The 14,380-nt window shown below is 31.1% G+C and overlaps 1 protein-coding gene across 1 annotated transcript in view; it reads left to right on the top strand.

The window, feature by feature from the left end:
* Als2 (Amyotrophic lateral sclerosis 2) overlaps nucleotides 1–6,142 on the top strand; it is a 109,467-nt gene extending 103,325 nt beyond the window's left edge. The window contains exons 17-18 of the mRNA XM_075355217.1: nucleotides 942–1,124; nucleotides 5,463–6,142. Of these exons, the coding sequence (XP_075211332.1) occupies nucleotides 942–1,124; nucleotides 5,463–5,510 (231 nt within the window). The 3' untranslated portion in view covers nucleotides 5,511–6,142. The remainder of the gene's footprint in view (nucleotides 1–941; nucleotides 1,125–5,462) is intronic.
* The last annotated feature ends 8,238 nt before the right edge of the window (nucleotides 6,143–14,380 follow it).

Raw genomic sequence — 14,380 nt, 5'->3', positions numbered from 1 at the left:
ATCTAATAATATATTAAATTAAGATGGTACACAGGTTTATAATACAAAAGAAAAGGTCAATAGCTGGGTGGAGTATATGTAAGAGTTATACAGAGGAAATGAATTAGAAACTGGTGTTGTAGAAGAAGAGGAAGTCGAAGAGGATGAAAAAGGAGATACAATACTGAGATCTGAATTTAAGAGAGCATTAAAAGATTTGAATGGCAGGAAGGCTGCTGGGATACCTGCAAAATTACTGCAGGTGAGGAAGCAATAGATAGATTATACAAACTGGTGTGTAATATTTACAAAAAAAGGGTAAGTTCCATCATACTTCAAAAAGAGTATTATTGTCGTGATACCAAAGAAAGCAGGAGCAGATAAATGTGAAAAATGCAGAACAATTAGCTTAACTACTCGTGAAACAAAAATCTTAACTAGAATTCTGTACAGAAGAATTGAGAAGAGAGTTGAAGAAATGTTAGGAGAAGACCAATTTGGTTTCAGAAAAAGTATAGGAACAAGGAAAGCAATTTTAGCACTCAGATTAATAGTAGAAGGAAGATTAAAGAAAAGCAAACCAACATACATGGCATTTATAGACTGAGAAAAGACATTTGATAATATAGACTGGAATAAAATGTTCAACATTTTAAAAAATTTAGAGTTCAAGTATACAGAGAGAAGAACAATTAGTAACATTACAGAAACCAAACTGCAACAGTAATAATCAAAGAACATGAAAAACATATTTTTCAAAATTGTTTTTGTACTAATTATTTTAATTCTTAATTTATTGAGTGAAATATATTTTTTTTTTTTTTTTGCTTTATTTGTTTGGTTACCTGATGTTTTATTGGTCCCATTAGTTCAGATGATTAGATGTGTTCTAAAGTTAAATCATATTCTTTAATTTAGTTTGTGAAAATGCTTTTTTTGAACTGCGTTAACTTTTATTCCAGGAAGTAAAAGAGAGATTAGGTGAAGAGTATATGTTGACAACTGATAGAATAATTCCACTTTTAGAATTTGTTATTATTCGTTCGCAAATCCTTCATTTGGCATCTGAAGTTAGGTTTATGGCAGACTTTATGGAAGAAAGGTTTAAACATGGAGAATTTGATTATTATTTTACAAATCTAAATGTGAGTACAATATTGTTTTTATAGTGCTGTTTACTGTTAATTGTAAATATATATTAAGTCTTCTAGTAAATGTAATTATTTGACCGGTAAAATGTGTCCTCTAATTAAAATACTATTTTATATATGTACTGATGCAGTAATATTGTTTCAATAAAGTTTTCTAACCTTTTTATAATCATTAGTTGTATGCCTAGCTTTGTCCAGAACTGCCAAAATTACATAAATAATATGACATATGGTAAGTTGAAAGAAAAGGAATTATGTGATATGAGTAATATTATTCTGCATTCAGGATAGTTATAATAAAAAAAAATATATATATATATAAATATATATATCATTTACTCAGAATTATCATAAAATTAACAATAATTGAAAACATTTAGTTGTAAAAATAAATAAATCTGATGTGTGATTTTCTGCTTCCCTTTTATTCATATTAAATATTTTTATTACTCTTTCCATTACGTTCTGACATAATTATAATTATCATAATTGTAAGCTTACATGTACTCTTGGTTATAAGCAAAATACAAACAAGAAGAAAAATGACATTCATGTAAAAAATGCTGATAAAATTTGTTCTAAATATTAAATTATAAATAAGGAGTCATTCCATTCAACTTTGTTAATATTATAACCATTTGTAAGTGCAATATTTTTAATAATTTCTATTTCATTGTTTAGAGAAATTTTATCACATTAATGTTAATTAATGAATAATTACATTATTCATGTTAATATTAATACTATAAATAAATTATACAACAGAATAAATAATAAAAGTAATAAAATAAACAATAAAAGTTATTACCATATAAAACTGAAAAAATATACATAAAAAATGAATACACTCTATATAGTTAAAAAATTGAAAAATCTTATAAAAAAATATAATATAACACCTGCTTACACTGCAAATAATAAATTAATTAAATATATTAATAATAATTATAATAAGACAATAAACAACAATGAATATAACCTTAATAAACAGGGGGTATATAGTCTGGGCTGTGACAAATGCAATATGATATATGTCTGTATGACCAATCGTAAAAATATTGAAAACAATAAACCCAAAAATTTGAATATTTCTAAACATATTTTAGATAATGGTCATACTTACAATCCAAATGCATATATAAAATTTTTAGATATTTCTTACAATCATTTTAATACCCTTTTTTTTATACATCTGTAGTTTCCCTGCCTCCCCCCCTGGACCCAGACACGTAATTAAGCATAAACTCAGCTCCAGTGGATGCCTTTCTCAAACTACCTCAAAAGGATGCAAGGCTCCACCTAGGCAGCCAGGATTCGGTCTTTTTGCATGCCATGCCTCAAATGAGGAGTTCCCTTTTGGGAACTCCCCACCGGGACTTTGGTCTTGACACCTTGTCTCTAGTTGGAACCCCCAAAGGGATCCCCCATCGGGACTACTGTATTACACTCCCCCTATGGCATCTCAAAGGAGTCCCCACCTGATCATTGAGGATGGAAGATCAAAGCCTCTCACTCCTCCCGGGTAGAGCGATCCCTTAAAGACACCATGATCTTACTCTGAAGACACAACTCCTGATGCAACTGTCTTGCTTCCTTGACCTCTAGACACATGACTGTACAACCTGCAGGATGTTGATCGAGGCTCCTGCTTACAATCTTTATGTATATGGCCAGCCTTACCACATGTAAAACAATGGCCACTTCTATCTGTAACATTACAGAACTTGGCCCTGTGGCCTGGACTCTAGTATCTAAATTAGAGTTTGTCGGAGGTACGCTGCATCACCTTACAGCCCACCCACCCAATATAAACATGCCCATCAGACAGCAGTTTGCCCTCAAGGAGGGGCAGCACAGTTAATGTTACTACTTGCATCGAGCTGTAAGCCGTGAGCATTGATAAAACATCTGTAGTGACTGACTCACCAGTTACTTTATGAATTTTCCTGAGAAACTCATCCTGCACACTTAGCAAGGACGTGCATGCTCTCACAATGCACCCTCCACTTTTTCAGTGACATCTGCTCAACTGTTCAGCTGCACCATCATCGGCTTGCACCTAGAGGTTAAGATCCTACCCCTAGTCCTTCCATACAGAGAGGACACTAGTTTCACCTGGCAACCTGCACCCTTCATGGTGTGGAGGAGATCAGCATAGGTCCTCTCCTTCACCTTGATCACCACTGTGGTACCGGTGGCCTGCCAGTCACTTCTTGCTTTGCAGCATCAATGTTGACGACGGACGCAAGAAATGAACAAAATACCACTTCACTACCCGCCCATATTTTTACTCAACAGTGTGCCTTAAAATCTGTTCAATCCACCCAGGCAGCCCATAGAAACAGACCGGTTGACTCAGTCCATCATTCAGCACTTGGGGAACTGATCTGCAGATGACAGAGACCATCCCACAATCCCCAATCGTCAAGTCGATTACTAAAACATAATCCATCCTTCCATGATCTATCTTACACACAACATCCCCGCCAAATAAATTGCAAGTAGTCGATCGCTCAACAAGGACCTGACCCATCCACAGTCTTCCGCACAAGCCAGGTCCCGAATCCATGAAGCCCTCTGGAACATTATAGCGTTTTGAGGGTTGTCAACCCCAACCACTATATCAATAATCCAAGCGGATCCAACACCTTTTTCCATCGGTGTAGCATCTTCTACTAAGACTGAACATTAGAAGATGTCTTCAGGCCAGCCCATCAAAACCAGCCATTCAAGGGGTCTGCATCAGTGACCTCATCATCAATCACCTGCCTTAGATCCTCACTCGTCTAAGCCATGTTCTACCACAGGCCCCCATCTGGTGTCTGTGAGGCCACATCCGTGATAATGAAGTAAGTGTGCATGACCTCATCAACCATGTCCAGTTGTGCCAGACTGCCTCACCTGAGGCCACACAGTTGTATCATCAAGCACGTCTTTAAATATTTCCACCATACGGGCAATACCTTCCATATTGCAGGAGCACTCCTTTATTTCCAGCTTAGTGGTTGGGTTTTGGCGCACAGTTAAGCTCAGTTCTTTGATATACCAGAGTAAAACTCCAACGTTAAACGCCAAACACTTGTTCCATTTCCGAAAGTTCATATTTGCACCACCCTTCCTTCGGTTTCGCTCCCCCTCTTCAATGCGGGAAACAGAACTACGTTCAAGATCGCAGGCATCCTCCCAGGAGGACAGGGAACTCCTACTGCCAGCCTTAGATTTTTTCTTCTTTTCTGTTGTGGGGGTGAGAGGGGGCACAGCCTGCGTTTCCCCACCGTCCTTAAAAGTCTCGGTCCATTATCCTCAATGTTAATGTCTCGAGGGGTCAAATCACGCCCTCTGACCATTTTGGATTGGTCATGATTCCAACAACAAAAACAAATTAAAAGAAACCAAAAACAAAAAATCAACATCCCAACCCCATAGGGGGAAGACATCCACCTGTGACGTTACTGGTTGCCACACCACCTCCTCCATTCCTATTTACAGCTTCTATAAGCTCCTCTTCTGTAAGGAAATGCTTAAAACTAGTAGAAGACATTTTGACTACCCCTGATACTCCTCGTCAACAGTGAGAAGGAGCAGCTGACCTCCATCTTGTTGCGCTGATCTACTTGTTTTTCGACAGAGAGCAGCAGAATGCAGATAGACATTTGAAACTAGGTTCGTTGTATTCATAAGAGATAGCAGATGCTGTCTGCCAAGTTTCACTAATGTGAGACGATCAGAACACCTCTTTTTATCAGTTTGAATTTACATGAGGTTGTGCTCGGAATATTTAGAGCACAGCAATGATTAAATGATATGATGTCCTTGAAGTATTTCAAGCATAGCAATTAAAATGTTAATTTTGATGATATTTTCATTGTCTGTCGATGAACTCTTTTGTCATTTTAAACTTCATGGTCTTCTTGAAACCATTTGTATCTTTTATAAATCCTCCATATTAACATAACATTCTCACCAAAAGTCTTCTCTAATATCTTTACTGCTTCATTGCATTTTATTTTATTTTTAATGCAATGATTAAAATATTCTATTTATTTTTTTGTCAAAAAAAAAATTCTTCTCGTACTTTTGGATTACTGTTCTTTGTTGTATTTGTTTGATGACTGTTCTTCATATAATGAATGGTTTTCTTTTCATAGTTTGTACTGGAAAATACATACAAATTTTTTTAACGTTGTAAGCCATTTCTTCAGAATCATTGGCTATTATTAATAACAAAATCATAATATATTATTGTTGGTTGTACTTAGAGATTATTCTATTATAGTTATATCAGAATAAATACTATAATGCTTTATTTCAGCACTGATTTTTTTTTCACAGGCATGTTATGAACATATACTTGAAGAAAAGCGAACAATTGTTAGGTAACAGTGGATTTTTAATCAAACATTGAATTAATTTAAGTTACTTTGTTAAGTATTGCTGGTTCAATGATCATTACTATTATTATTATTATTATTATTATTATTATTATTATTATTATGACTGTTGTGATATTTAATAATGCTGTATTTCTTATTAACTTGCAATGTCATACTGTTTACTTTTCCAAATATTGAAATGCTGGTCATATATTTTATAATTACGGTAATAATTGGCAATACTGTATGGCACAATAATGAAATACTTAATTATTTGTTCGTGCGCATGTATTTGGTGTGTATCTATGCATATGTATTTTAATATATTTGGTGTACTGATTATTCAAATTACTATAGTATACTTTTGATTATTTTAGTGATGTAATTTTAAGATGTTAAACATTGTGGGACACTTTCATTAAAGTTCTAAATTTATAAGAAAATATTGTTAGTGTTTCATTATAATTGTAAAAAGAATTTAAGATTTCAGGGAATTTCTGTTCATCACATTTAGTATCTTATCAATTACGATTTTTTTTCTGAAAAATATTGATAATATAAAAATCTATGATGTCATATTTGTCATACATAGAAAATATTCAAAACAAATTGTTTATACTTATATGGGATTTATGTTTATAAGCATGTAAAAACAATAATAACAATTAAACTTTAATTTATGAGTCTATTATTATGTTATAAACCCAAATCGGAGAATATTTATAATTTTTTTTTATAAATTGAAGTATTGTAGTGACATAAGAAAACTTCACTTTTTTTATATATATTTTTAAGTTTATATTAAATAATTTACTTTTTTATTACAATCTAGAACCAAAAGTGGCTGGTATTTAAGCTATTATAATTTGCAGTTATCATGCATCTTATTTTATTGTTAATTGAAGTGTAGGATTTCCCTAGGAAAATTGCCAGAAATTGTTCATGTAACTTCAAAATAATTTATGTACATCAACTTAACAAAAAATTCATTACAAAATAGTTCTACATTACTTTTTTTTATTTATAAAGTTCATCAACTTGTTTAAATATTTATTTAAAAAAATAAAATATATTTGTTTATTTTTAACTCATTTTAATAAGATTTTGTAAATAAAATAAAGATTTGGAATTGTATTAGTCTCTGCACTGTAACTGTCTGGAGGAAAGAATCAAGTTTGGTTCAAATGGTGGGGTGGGTACATTGTTAAGATCATGTTTACTGCTTCAAGTTCTTAATAAGGCTGTAATGTAAATCCTGAAACTGTCTGATTTCAGTATCTACCGATTATATTAACTTTGCTTGCTACCCACACACACGCACACACACACACACACACACACACATATATATATATATATATATATATATATATATACTAGCCTGTCCTGGACCCTCAGGGCTTAGGTCAGCCCAGACATATTCCGGAACTAACTCAGGGGCTCCTCGGAGCCTATCTTATGACTGCAGAGGTTGCTTCGCTTATCATTCCCAATTTTCCAGGGGGACCAGCACCTTGGACACCCGCAGAGCTTGCTTTGGTTGCCACTCCCATCTACTCAACCCCCCCCCCCCCCATGACCCCCACACTGTACATTATCCTCATGGTTGTGAGAATAATATTAATAAATAATAATTATAGTATTCAGGCTTCATAGAAACCTGAAAAAAAAACTAAATTAGAAAAGACAAAATAATAGTAGCTATGGTAATTAAAGTACACACCTTTGACAACAAAAAATTCATAACTTATTTCTGTGCCGTGGTGGCAGAAATATAATAATGAAGTAAAAGGATTAATCTACTTTTTCCTTAATGAATATCTTTAATTCACATCTTCACCCTCCTTGAGTGAAGATGTGAATTAAAAATATTCATTAAGGAAAAGATGGGTGAAGATTATATACACAAACCTTTTATATAAATCAGTTCTTTTGTTATTGTATTTGTCCATATTCCTCTCTGTACTAATTATACCAAAGACAAAAGTATAAAACAGTTTACCACCTAAAGTGCAGAATTTAGTAATGCTTCCTTACTAAATTAATTAATAAATTACTAAATTAATTTAGTAATACTTTATAAATAAAGTAATGCTACCTTGCGCTTATTGTTATTTCATAAAAGCGCTTTTAAGGGTTTCCCTTAACATCAGTTAATAAAACGTTTTCTTTTTAAAAAATCACAAATTAAACTTAAAACATTAAAATTGTAAATATATAAAAATATGTAGTCATAAAAATTAAAAAAAAGTTTTTTTTTATATAGCCACATATACATACTGCACTGAAATTATTTGAATTTATTTAAATTATATAAATGTACTATTATCTAAGGCGGTTTTGATAAGAAAGTCATTATCAAATTCTGTCTGTACATTAATCAAATTAAATTTTTAAAAACTTTTAACTTTCAGCATTGAAAAATTTAAAAAAAAGTTATGTATGTTGGCCTACGTTTTGTTTGATATCTCCATACTGGATGGATCGGTTTGAATGAAATTTGGAATGATGATTTCTGTGTTGGCATCAATTATCAATGGGTTGTGAAAATATGGTTACTGTGGGTCGCATATATCTCAAACTTTTACTCAAATTATAAGTAAATATTTTCAAATAATTTAATCCTCCTTAGGTACCTATGATCCTTTCCAAAGGTGTTTGGTCTTATTCAAACTTTCATAAAGGTTGGACCCAAACAACACTTCTTTATTGTTATTTCTAGGCTCATATGCGCATTCCTGTACTAACTAGTCAAATCCATTATATTAGTATGTCACTTTGACTATTTATTTGGGCAATTCAATAGATAGGATAGGGTGTTGTATGCTTAATTTTTGGGGTTTTTCTTTCAGTTATTGTTTTGCTTTTATCTTCAAACCGGGTTAAATTTTCTATGACTTCTGAATATGTGTTATATGTAATTTAGTTTTAGTTACAATTTGTCAAGGAGATGGGAGTTATTATGATCATGTTGATTCCTGTATCTTGAAATTTTATTCAGAGTGGAATAATTTTTTTTCATAATCCTTCACGTGTCCACTTAATTTTATTGTTTCTCTACGTAGTTAACCTAAGCATCACTAAATCTTTCACAATGATTATGTATATTCTATTTATAACCCTGAAGGGGAAGACACTAACCGTGGGAAACAGCTTCATCTGTATCCTAATCACCTAATTGTGGTTGCATGGCAATAGTCATTTTCTTCCTGAAATATTTTTTTCGTTAAATTGTCAGGAAGATTGGTTATAGATAGATTCTTTAACCCATAACCAGATGTGCAATTGAAATTTATTACCACTCGGCAGAAAGAACAAGTTTTCAATAAAACCAATCAGGTTTTCAGTAGGATTTCAAGTTCAACTTTACAAGGGCAACAGATGTAAATCGAATCAATTCGCTCCCTCTCAAAATTACATTTCTTTCAATTACTTTCATTATAACCATTACAATCTGTGTAATTTGTCGGTTACTCTTGCTTTACCTTTATTGAATGTAATCTTCTCAGTTAACTTATTACTACATACATATTTTATTTCTTTTTTATTTAGTTTGTGCAGATTTTATTATGTATGATATTCATTTCTTTAATATTTAAACAACATTTGCTGGTATACAGTTTAAAATAAAGGTTTTAAAAGTTCTAGGTTAAGCCAATTCTATATTTTCCTTTATTTAATAAGGAATTCAGTGAAATACAGCTTATTTATCATTCAGAAAAAAAACTTGAGGATATTGTCATTAGGAATGTGTAAAGAAAAATATCCAGCTAAATTAATGTAAATTTTATTTCAGTTTTTTTCAGTTAATTTATTGTTTTATAAAAAATTAATCTTTTCCCATGTAAGTGTAAACATCTTTAATTTTGTGTTTGGTATTTCATATAAAAGCTTATATTTTTGTATTTATAATCTTTTTCTCTTTCTGTTTTGTAGTTAGCATTTTTCTTTCATAAGAAACTAATTAATAACCATTACTAAAACTATTAATAACCATTCAGCTAATTTAGTGTTACTTTCATAAGATATTCTTTTAATGAATTTTCATCTGCATTTATTGTATTGGTTTTAAATGCTTCATGATTGATAATATCAAAGAAATAAATTTTGATTTATTCATAATTTTATTCAGCTACTTATTTATACATGTATATGATATTTTAATTGTTAGTTGTGTTTTTATAAAGATATTAAATATAATTAATTATTATAGTACTATAAAAAATTGAATTTTTTATAAAACCATTGTTAGATTATAATTTTAATTTAATATTTGGGATCTCAGTAATTTTATGTGCAACTACTCAGAATTGTATCTGAAAAGTTTTTATGGATAAATTTATGCTGTTTTGGAACTAGTCCTAGCATTTTATTGAACATTTAACTTTTTTTAAACCTTTTTTTCAAGTGGCTGTGAAAATAATAATTTTGTCACAAATATTGTTTAGTTATAATTAATATTAGAAAATGTAATTTAAGGAAGTTTTCTTTTAAATATTTCGTGTGTGCATTTTTTTTAGTGTGACATTACTTGTGTCATAAATCTTAATTTGATTTAATAATTTAATGTACCAATAAAAGCTAATAAATGATTGTACATTTTTCATTTACACATTGTTAACACTTTGTTTTATTAATATGTAATGAATTTCAAATAAAATTAACAATTTAAAAAGTAATTTTCAATTTTATAATAATAAAATCAATAATTTATAAATTGATAAAAATTAAGATTATTCCAAACAGGATAATTCAATAATTATTGATAATAAAATAAATATAGGTAACAAAATAATAAATTAATATTATCGTACGTAATTGTTTCAGTAAATGGTATTAAGAAATTACACACAATAAAATTTTTATAAATGCAATTTATTTACTTTTATTATTACTATTTACAAAATACATAAATTGTATGTCGTAGAAAATAAATGATTCTTCAGTGAAGTTAACAATTACTAATAAAACTTTTTCAAAATTAAAATGGGAGTATTACAGTGAGATTATAATTACAAAATCAGTAAAAAACTTTGTCAGGTTTACTTACTTCTAATATTTACAAAGGAAATTACCTTATACTGTTATCAATGAACAATGATATCTTGTCCCATGTTCACAACAAATTCACTGAACAGTTTCTCATTCTTAATCAAAGAACAGAACAGTGATTTAAAATTGAAATATGCTCATGAAGCACACTTTGCTTATATGTTTGATGGTTTTGCACATTCAGTTTAAATGTTATTACACACACTTCTGCTCACTGGTTCTCTTTAACAAAATAGAAAATTTATTTGAATGTCAGACAAATGCCTTCCAAGGCTCTGCTGGCATGTTATTCTTTCCTGAACTTTTCCATCACTTTCAAATGTATGTCTTGCTCGATTTCTGCAGTCACTTGTTGAATCATCCCCTTTAGCTCAGATCGAATCGTTTAAAAGAATTTTCATAAACCTTAAACTTCAATCACACGGCGACAGGTCGCATGATCATGGCGGCCACATTTGGTCAGCATGGTTTGAATGAAATTACATGGCCTGGGAATTTTTCACATAACAAATTGAAAACATCTTTTTTTTTAAAGCCCTTCTTCCCAAGGCCGGACCTGCTTTCAATTGAACAAAACTCAGCCCTGGGGGTTGCCATTGTTGCATCTAACCACTCACAACAAGGCTGCCCACCCGGCCCTACTCTACTGGCACAACTCTTAACCATACCCAGTTCAAATCATCCTCTTCTTCCTTCATCATCTTCATCATCTTCTTCTTCCTTCATCATCTTCTTCTTCTTCATGATGTTACCAATCATTTTACTTATCAAATTCCAATTAACACTGTGTTAACATGTCATCCACAAAGTTTTCCAGAGTCACTAGGCTAATCCTATTGTGCACCTGCCTCCTTGTTTCCGCCCATCTTTCACATTGAAACATGATATGCCCAGCTGTACCTATAGCTCTGCAGTTTATACATGATTTGGCTCTCCTCCTTTTCCTCTCAAACAGACATCTGTTGAAATTGCCATGGTCTGACAAGAACTTCAACTGAAAGGACAGCTCTCCATGTTGTCTTGTCAGCCATGCCTTGATTCGAGGGATAAGCCTCCTCATCCACTGACTGCTCTGAGCACCTGACCACCTTACCTGTCATTTTTCAATTCGCAGGGTCTGTTTTTTAGGTTTGCCTCTTAACTCTTTTTATTATCTCTTCAACTAATAATTCTAGCAGTGGAATACCCACTATCACGTAGACTGTCTCTGTTGAAACAGTATGGTATGCACACACCACCCCAATGGACAGTGAACACTGCAACCTCCCAAGCACCACCTTCTTCGCTAAAGCTCTTCTCCAGACCGGGACTGCATAGAGGATGACAGACTTCACCACTGATGCAACATCTTTCTTTTGAACATGCTTGGACCGCCAACTCTACACATCAGTCTGGAGATTAATGCCACTGTCCTAGCCTTATTGACAGTCTCAGCTATGTGCTGATTGGAACGAACATTTATCATCCAACCAAACGCTGAGGTATTTCGCCTTTCGTACAAGTATAACTTCAGTCCCACACAAACAATTTCATAGGTCTCAGCTTCCACCAACCAGCCGTTATTGTTGTCCTTGTCTTCTCAGCAACAAAGTTCAAGCTCCTGGCTTCCACCCAAGTACTGACTATTTGAATGACATTACCTCCATCAATCACTTCCTCTTGTGTTTTAACAAACACAACCAAGGAAATGACATCGTCAAAACCTGTAACATGGACTCCTTCAGGATACTGCAACTGCAGGACACTATCATAAGTGACTTCCACAGGAACAATCCAAGTAGTACCAAACCCAGTTTGCATGTAGGAACCCCACATTGCATCTCCATTTCCACCTTTTCACCCTCCACATAGCCCACTACAAATCTGCCATAAAAATAATCCTGTATTATGCATAGCAGATACGCACAATGTTTACACTATTGTTCATCTTATCCTTAAAAAAGTATGGGGGCTGATAACTTTACCAGATCAAAATCTATGCCAAACAGTGACTTTCTGTGGATGTAACTGAACCTCATGAAGAGCTTGAGAATTCTCTGTCCCCTAAATTTGACAAATTTGCATGTTGTCATACCCTTCAAGATGGAGTAAAATATTTTCCAAATGTTGCAGTACATTACACTATTTATGGACATACAAATAAAGATAGAGAAAATCTAGAAATTTTAGAAAGAAATAATATTAATAAACATAGAAAATTTGGAAAATATTATATTTACAAATATATACTTAAACACACACTTTTAAATGAATGGGTAAATTTTAAACATGGTAATCTATTTTAATTTGCATTTATGTTTTAATATTTTGCTTAACTACAATCTCTGTTTAAAGTTAATATCATGCCACAGTTGGGCATGATAATTATCAGATTTTGCATATATACTATTACCTGACATAACTGTTGAGGAATCCCCACATATTCAAAAAGCCTATTTTATAAACTTGTATGATTATACAAACCTTGATATATCTTGTTTTTTAGATGATTTTATTTAATCATTAAAAGCTATTAAATTTTTTCAAATTTTTAAATTTTTATTTCAGTGTAAGTTGTTTTTTAATTAATATTTTAAGAATAAGAAGAGTTAAATTGAAACTGTTTTACAAATATGAACCTGTGTTGCAGTGATGTTATCAATTTTTTTTTTTTACCCTAGTTTGTATTAAGCTCAGTACATATGTGTATGCTTATCTTACTATCTTTTTTTAAATTTGCCCAAAATTCTCCCTTCCCCAAAAATTAAAAAATGTTATCTTTTTATTTATTGAATGGTTTTTTACCAATTTTTTTTGTCTTCACAAGTAGTGCAAGTGACCCAAAAAAATATACTAGGAGGTAAATTTTTGGGGGAGCCAATCAAAGTTTAAAAAAATTGATATTTTTTTTTTTTACTTTTTTAGTTTATTTAAACTTTTAATGATAATATTACAATAAAATTTCATCATAATTCACCTCAACTCCAATAAAAGAAACCTTTGGTTACACATTTTTTTATTGGAATTTTTTTTTTAGTTTCTTCCATTTAACAGAGTAAACATAGAAAAATCAAGAAATCTTTTTGAAGGAGGGGAGCAGAAGAAATATTGATTTTCTTTTTTAATTGTTTTCAACCCTTTTTGCATTTTATTTAAACACGATGATAAACTGCAATAAAATTTCATCACAAATTATCCCCTACCCTAAAAAAAAATTAGTAACTTTTTTCACGTATAATTATTTTTCCACTATATAAGAACAAATAATAAACAATGTCAGGAAACCAGGAAAGTATTACAACTTTCTTAATTTTTTTTTTTTTTTGTTTTTTTAGTATCCAAAACAAACATTCAATTGCCTTTGTTGGTACATTAAAATCTTAAGATTTTATCTTGAACAAAAATTTATTTAGTGATAAAATTTTATATCATAAAGGTGTTGCATATAAAATAAATGAAATGTTCTGTGATTTGTGTTATATCTTAAACATAGTTTAAATTTTGTGTATAATATTTGGGGACCCAAACCATTATTATTAATGTTGTAATCGAGTAAAATAAAAATTAAAAGTTAAAATTGTTATGTTTTAATTAGCATAATAAATAAATAGTTACTTGTATTTAAAAGCAGTTTACTTATAAAAAAAAGATTATTTTATTAGCTATTTTTAATGCTAATAGTAATGAGAATTAGTATTATTGTTTTTTTTTTTTTTTTTTAAATAAATTTAATAATTGTAAAAATAGTTAAATTATCTAAATGCTTTGTAAAGTTATAGTAGTAGTGCATTTCTTTTTGATACAAAACAGGTTTTGTTAACATTTTGGGAATGAACTCAAATATCA

The sequence above is a fragment of the Lycorma delicatula genome, chromosome 2 (assembly GCF_047948215.1).
Source record: "Lycorma delicatula isolate Av1 chromosome 2, ASM4794821v1, whole genome shotgun sequence".
In the NCBI taxonomy this organism is placed as follows: Eukaryota; Metazoa; Arthropoda; class Insecta; order Hemiptera; family Fulgoridae; genus Lycorma; species Lycorma delicatula.
Note: the sequence above shows the minus strand (reverse complement) of the source record. Positions and strands in the feature narration are given on the sequence as shown.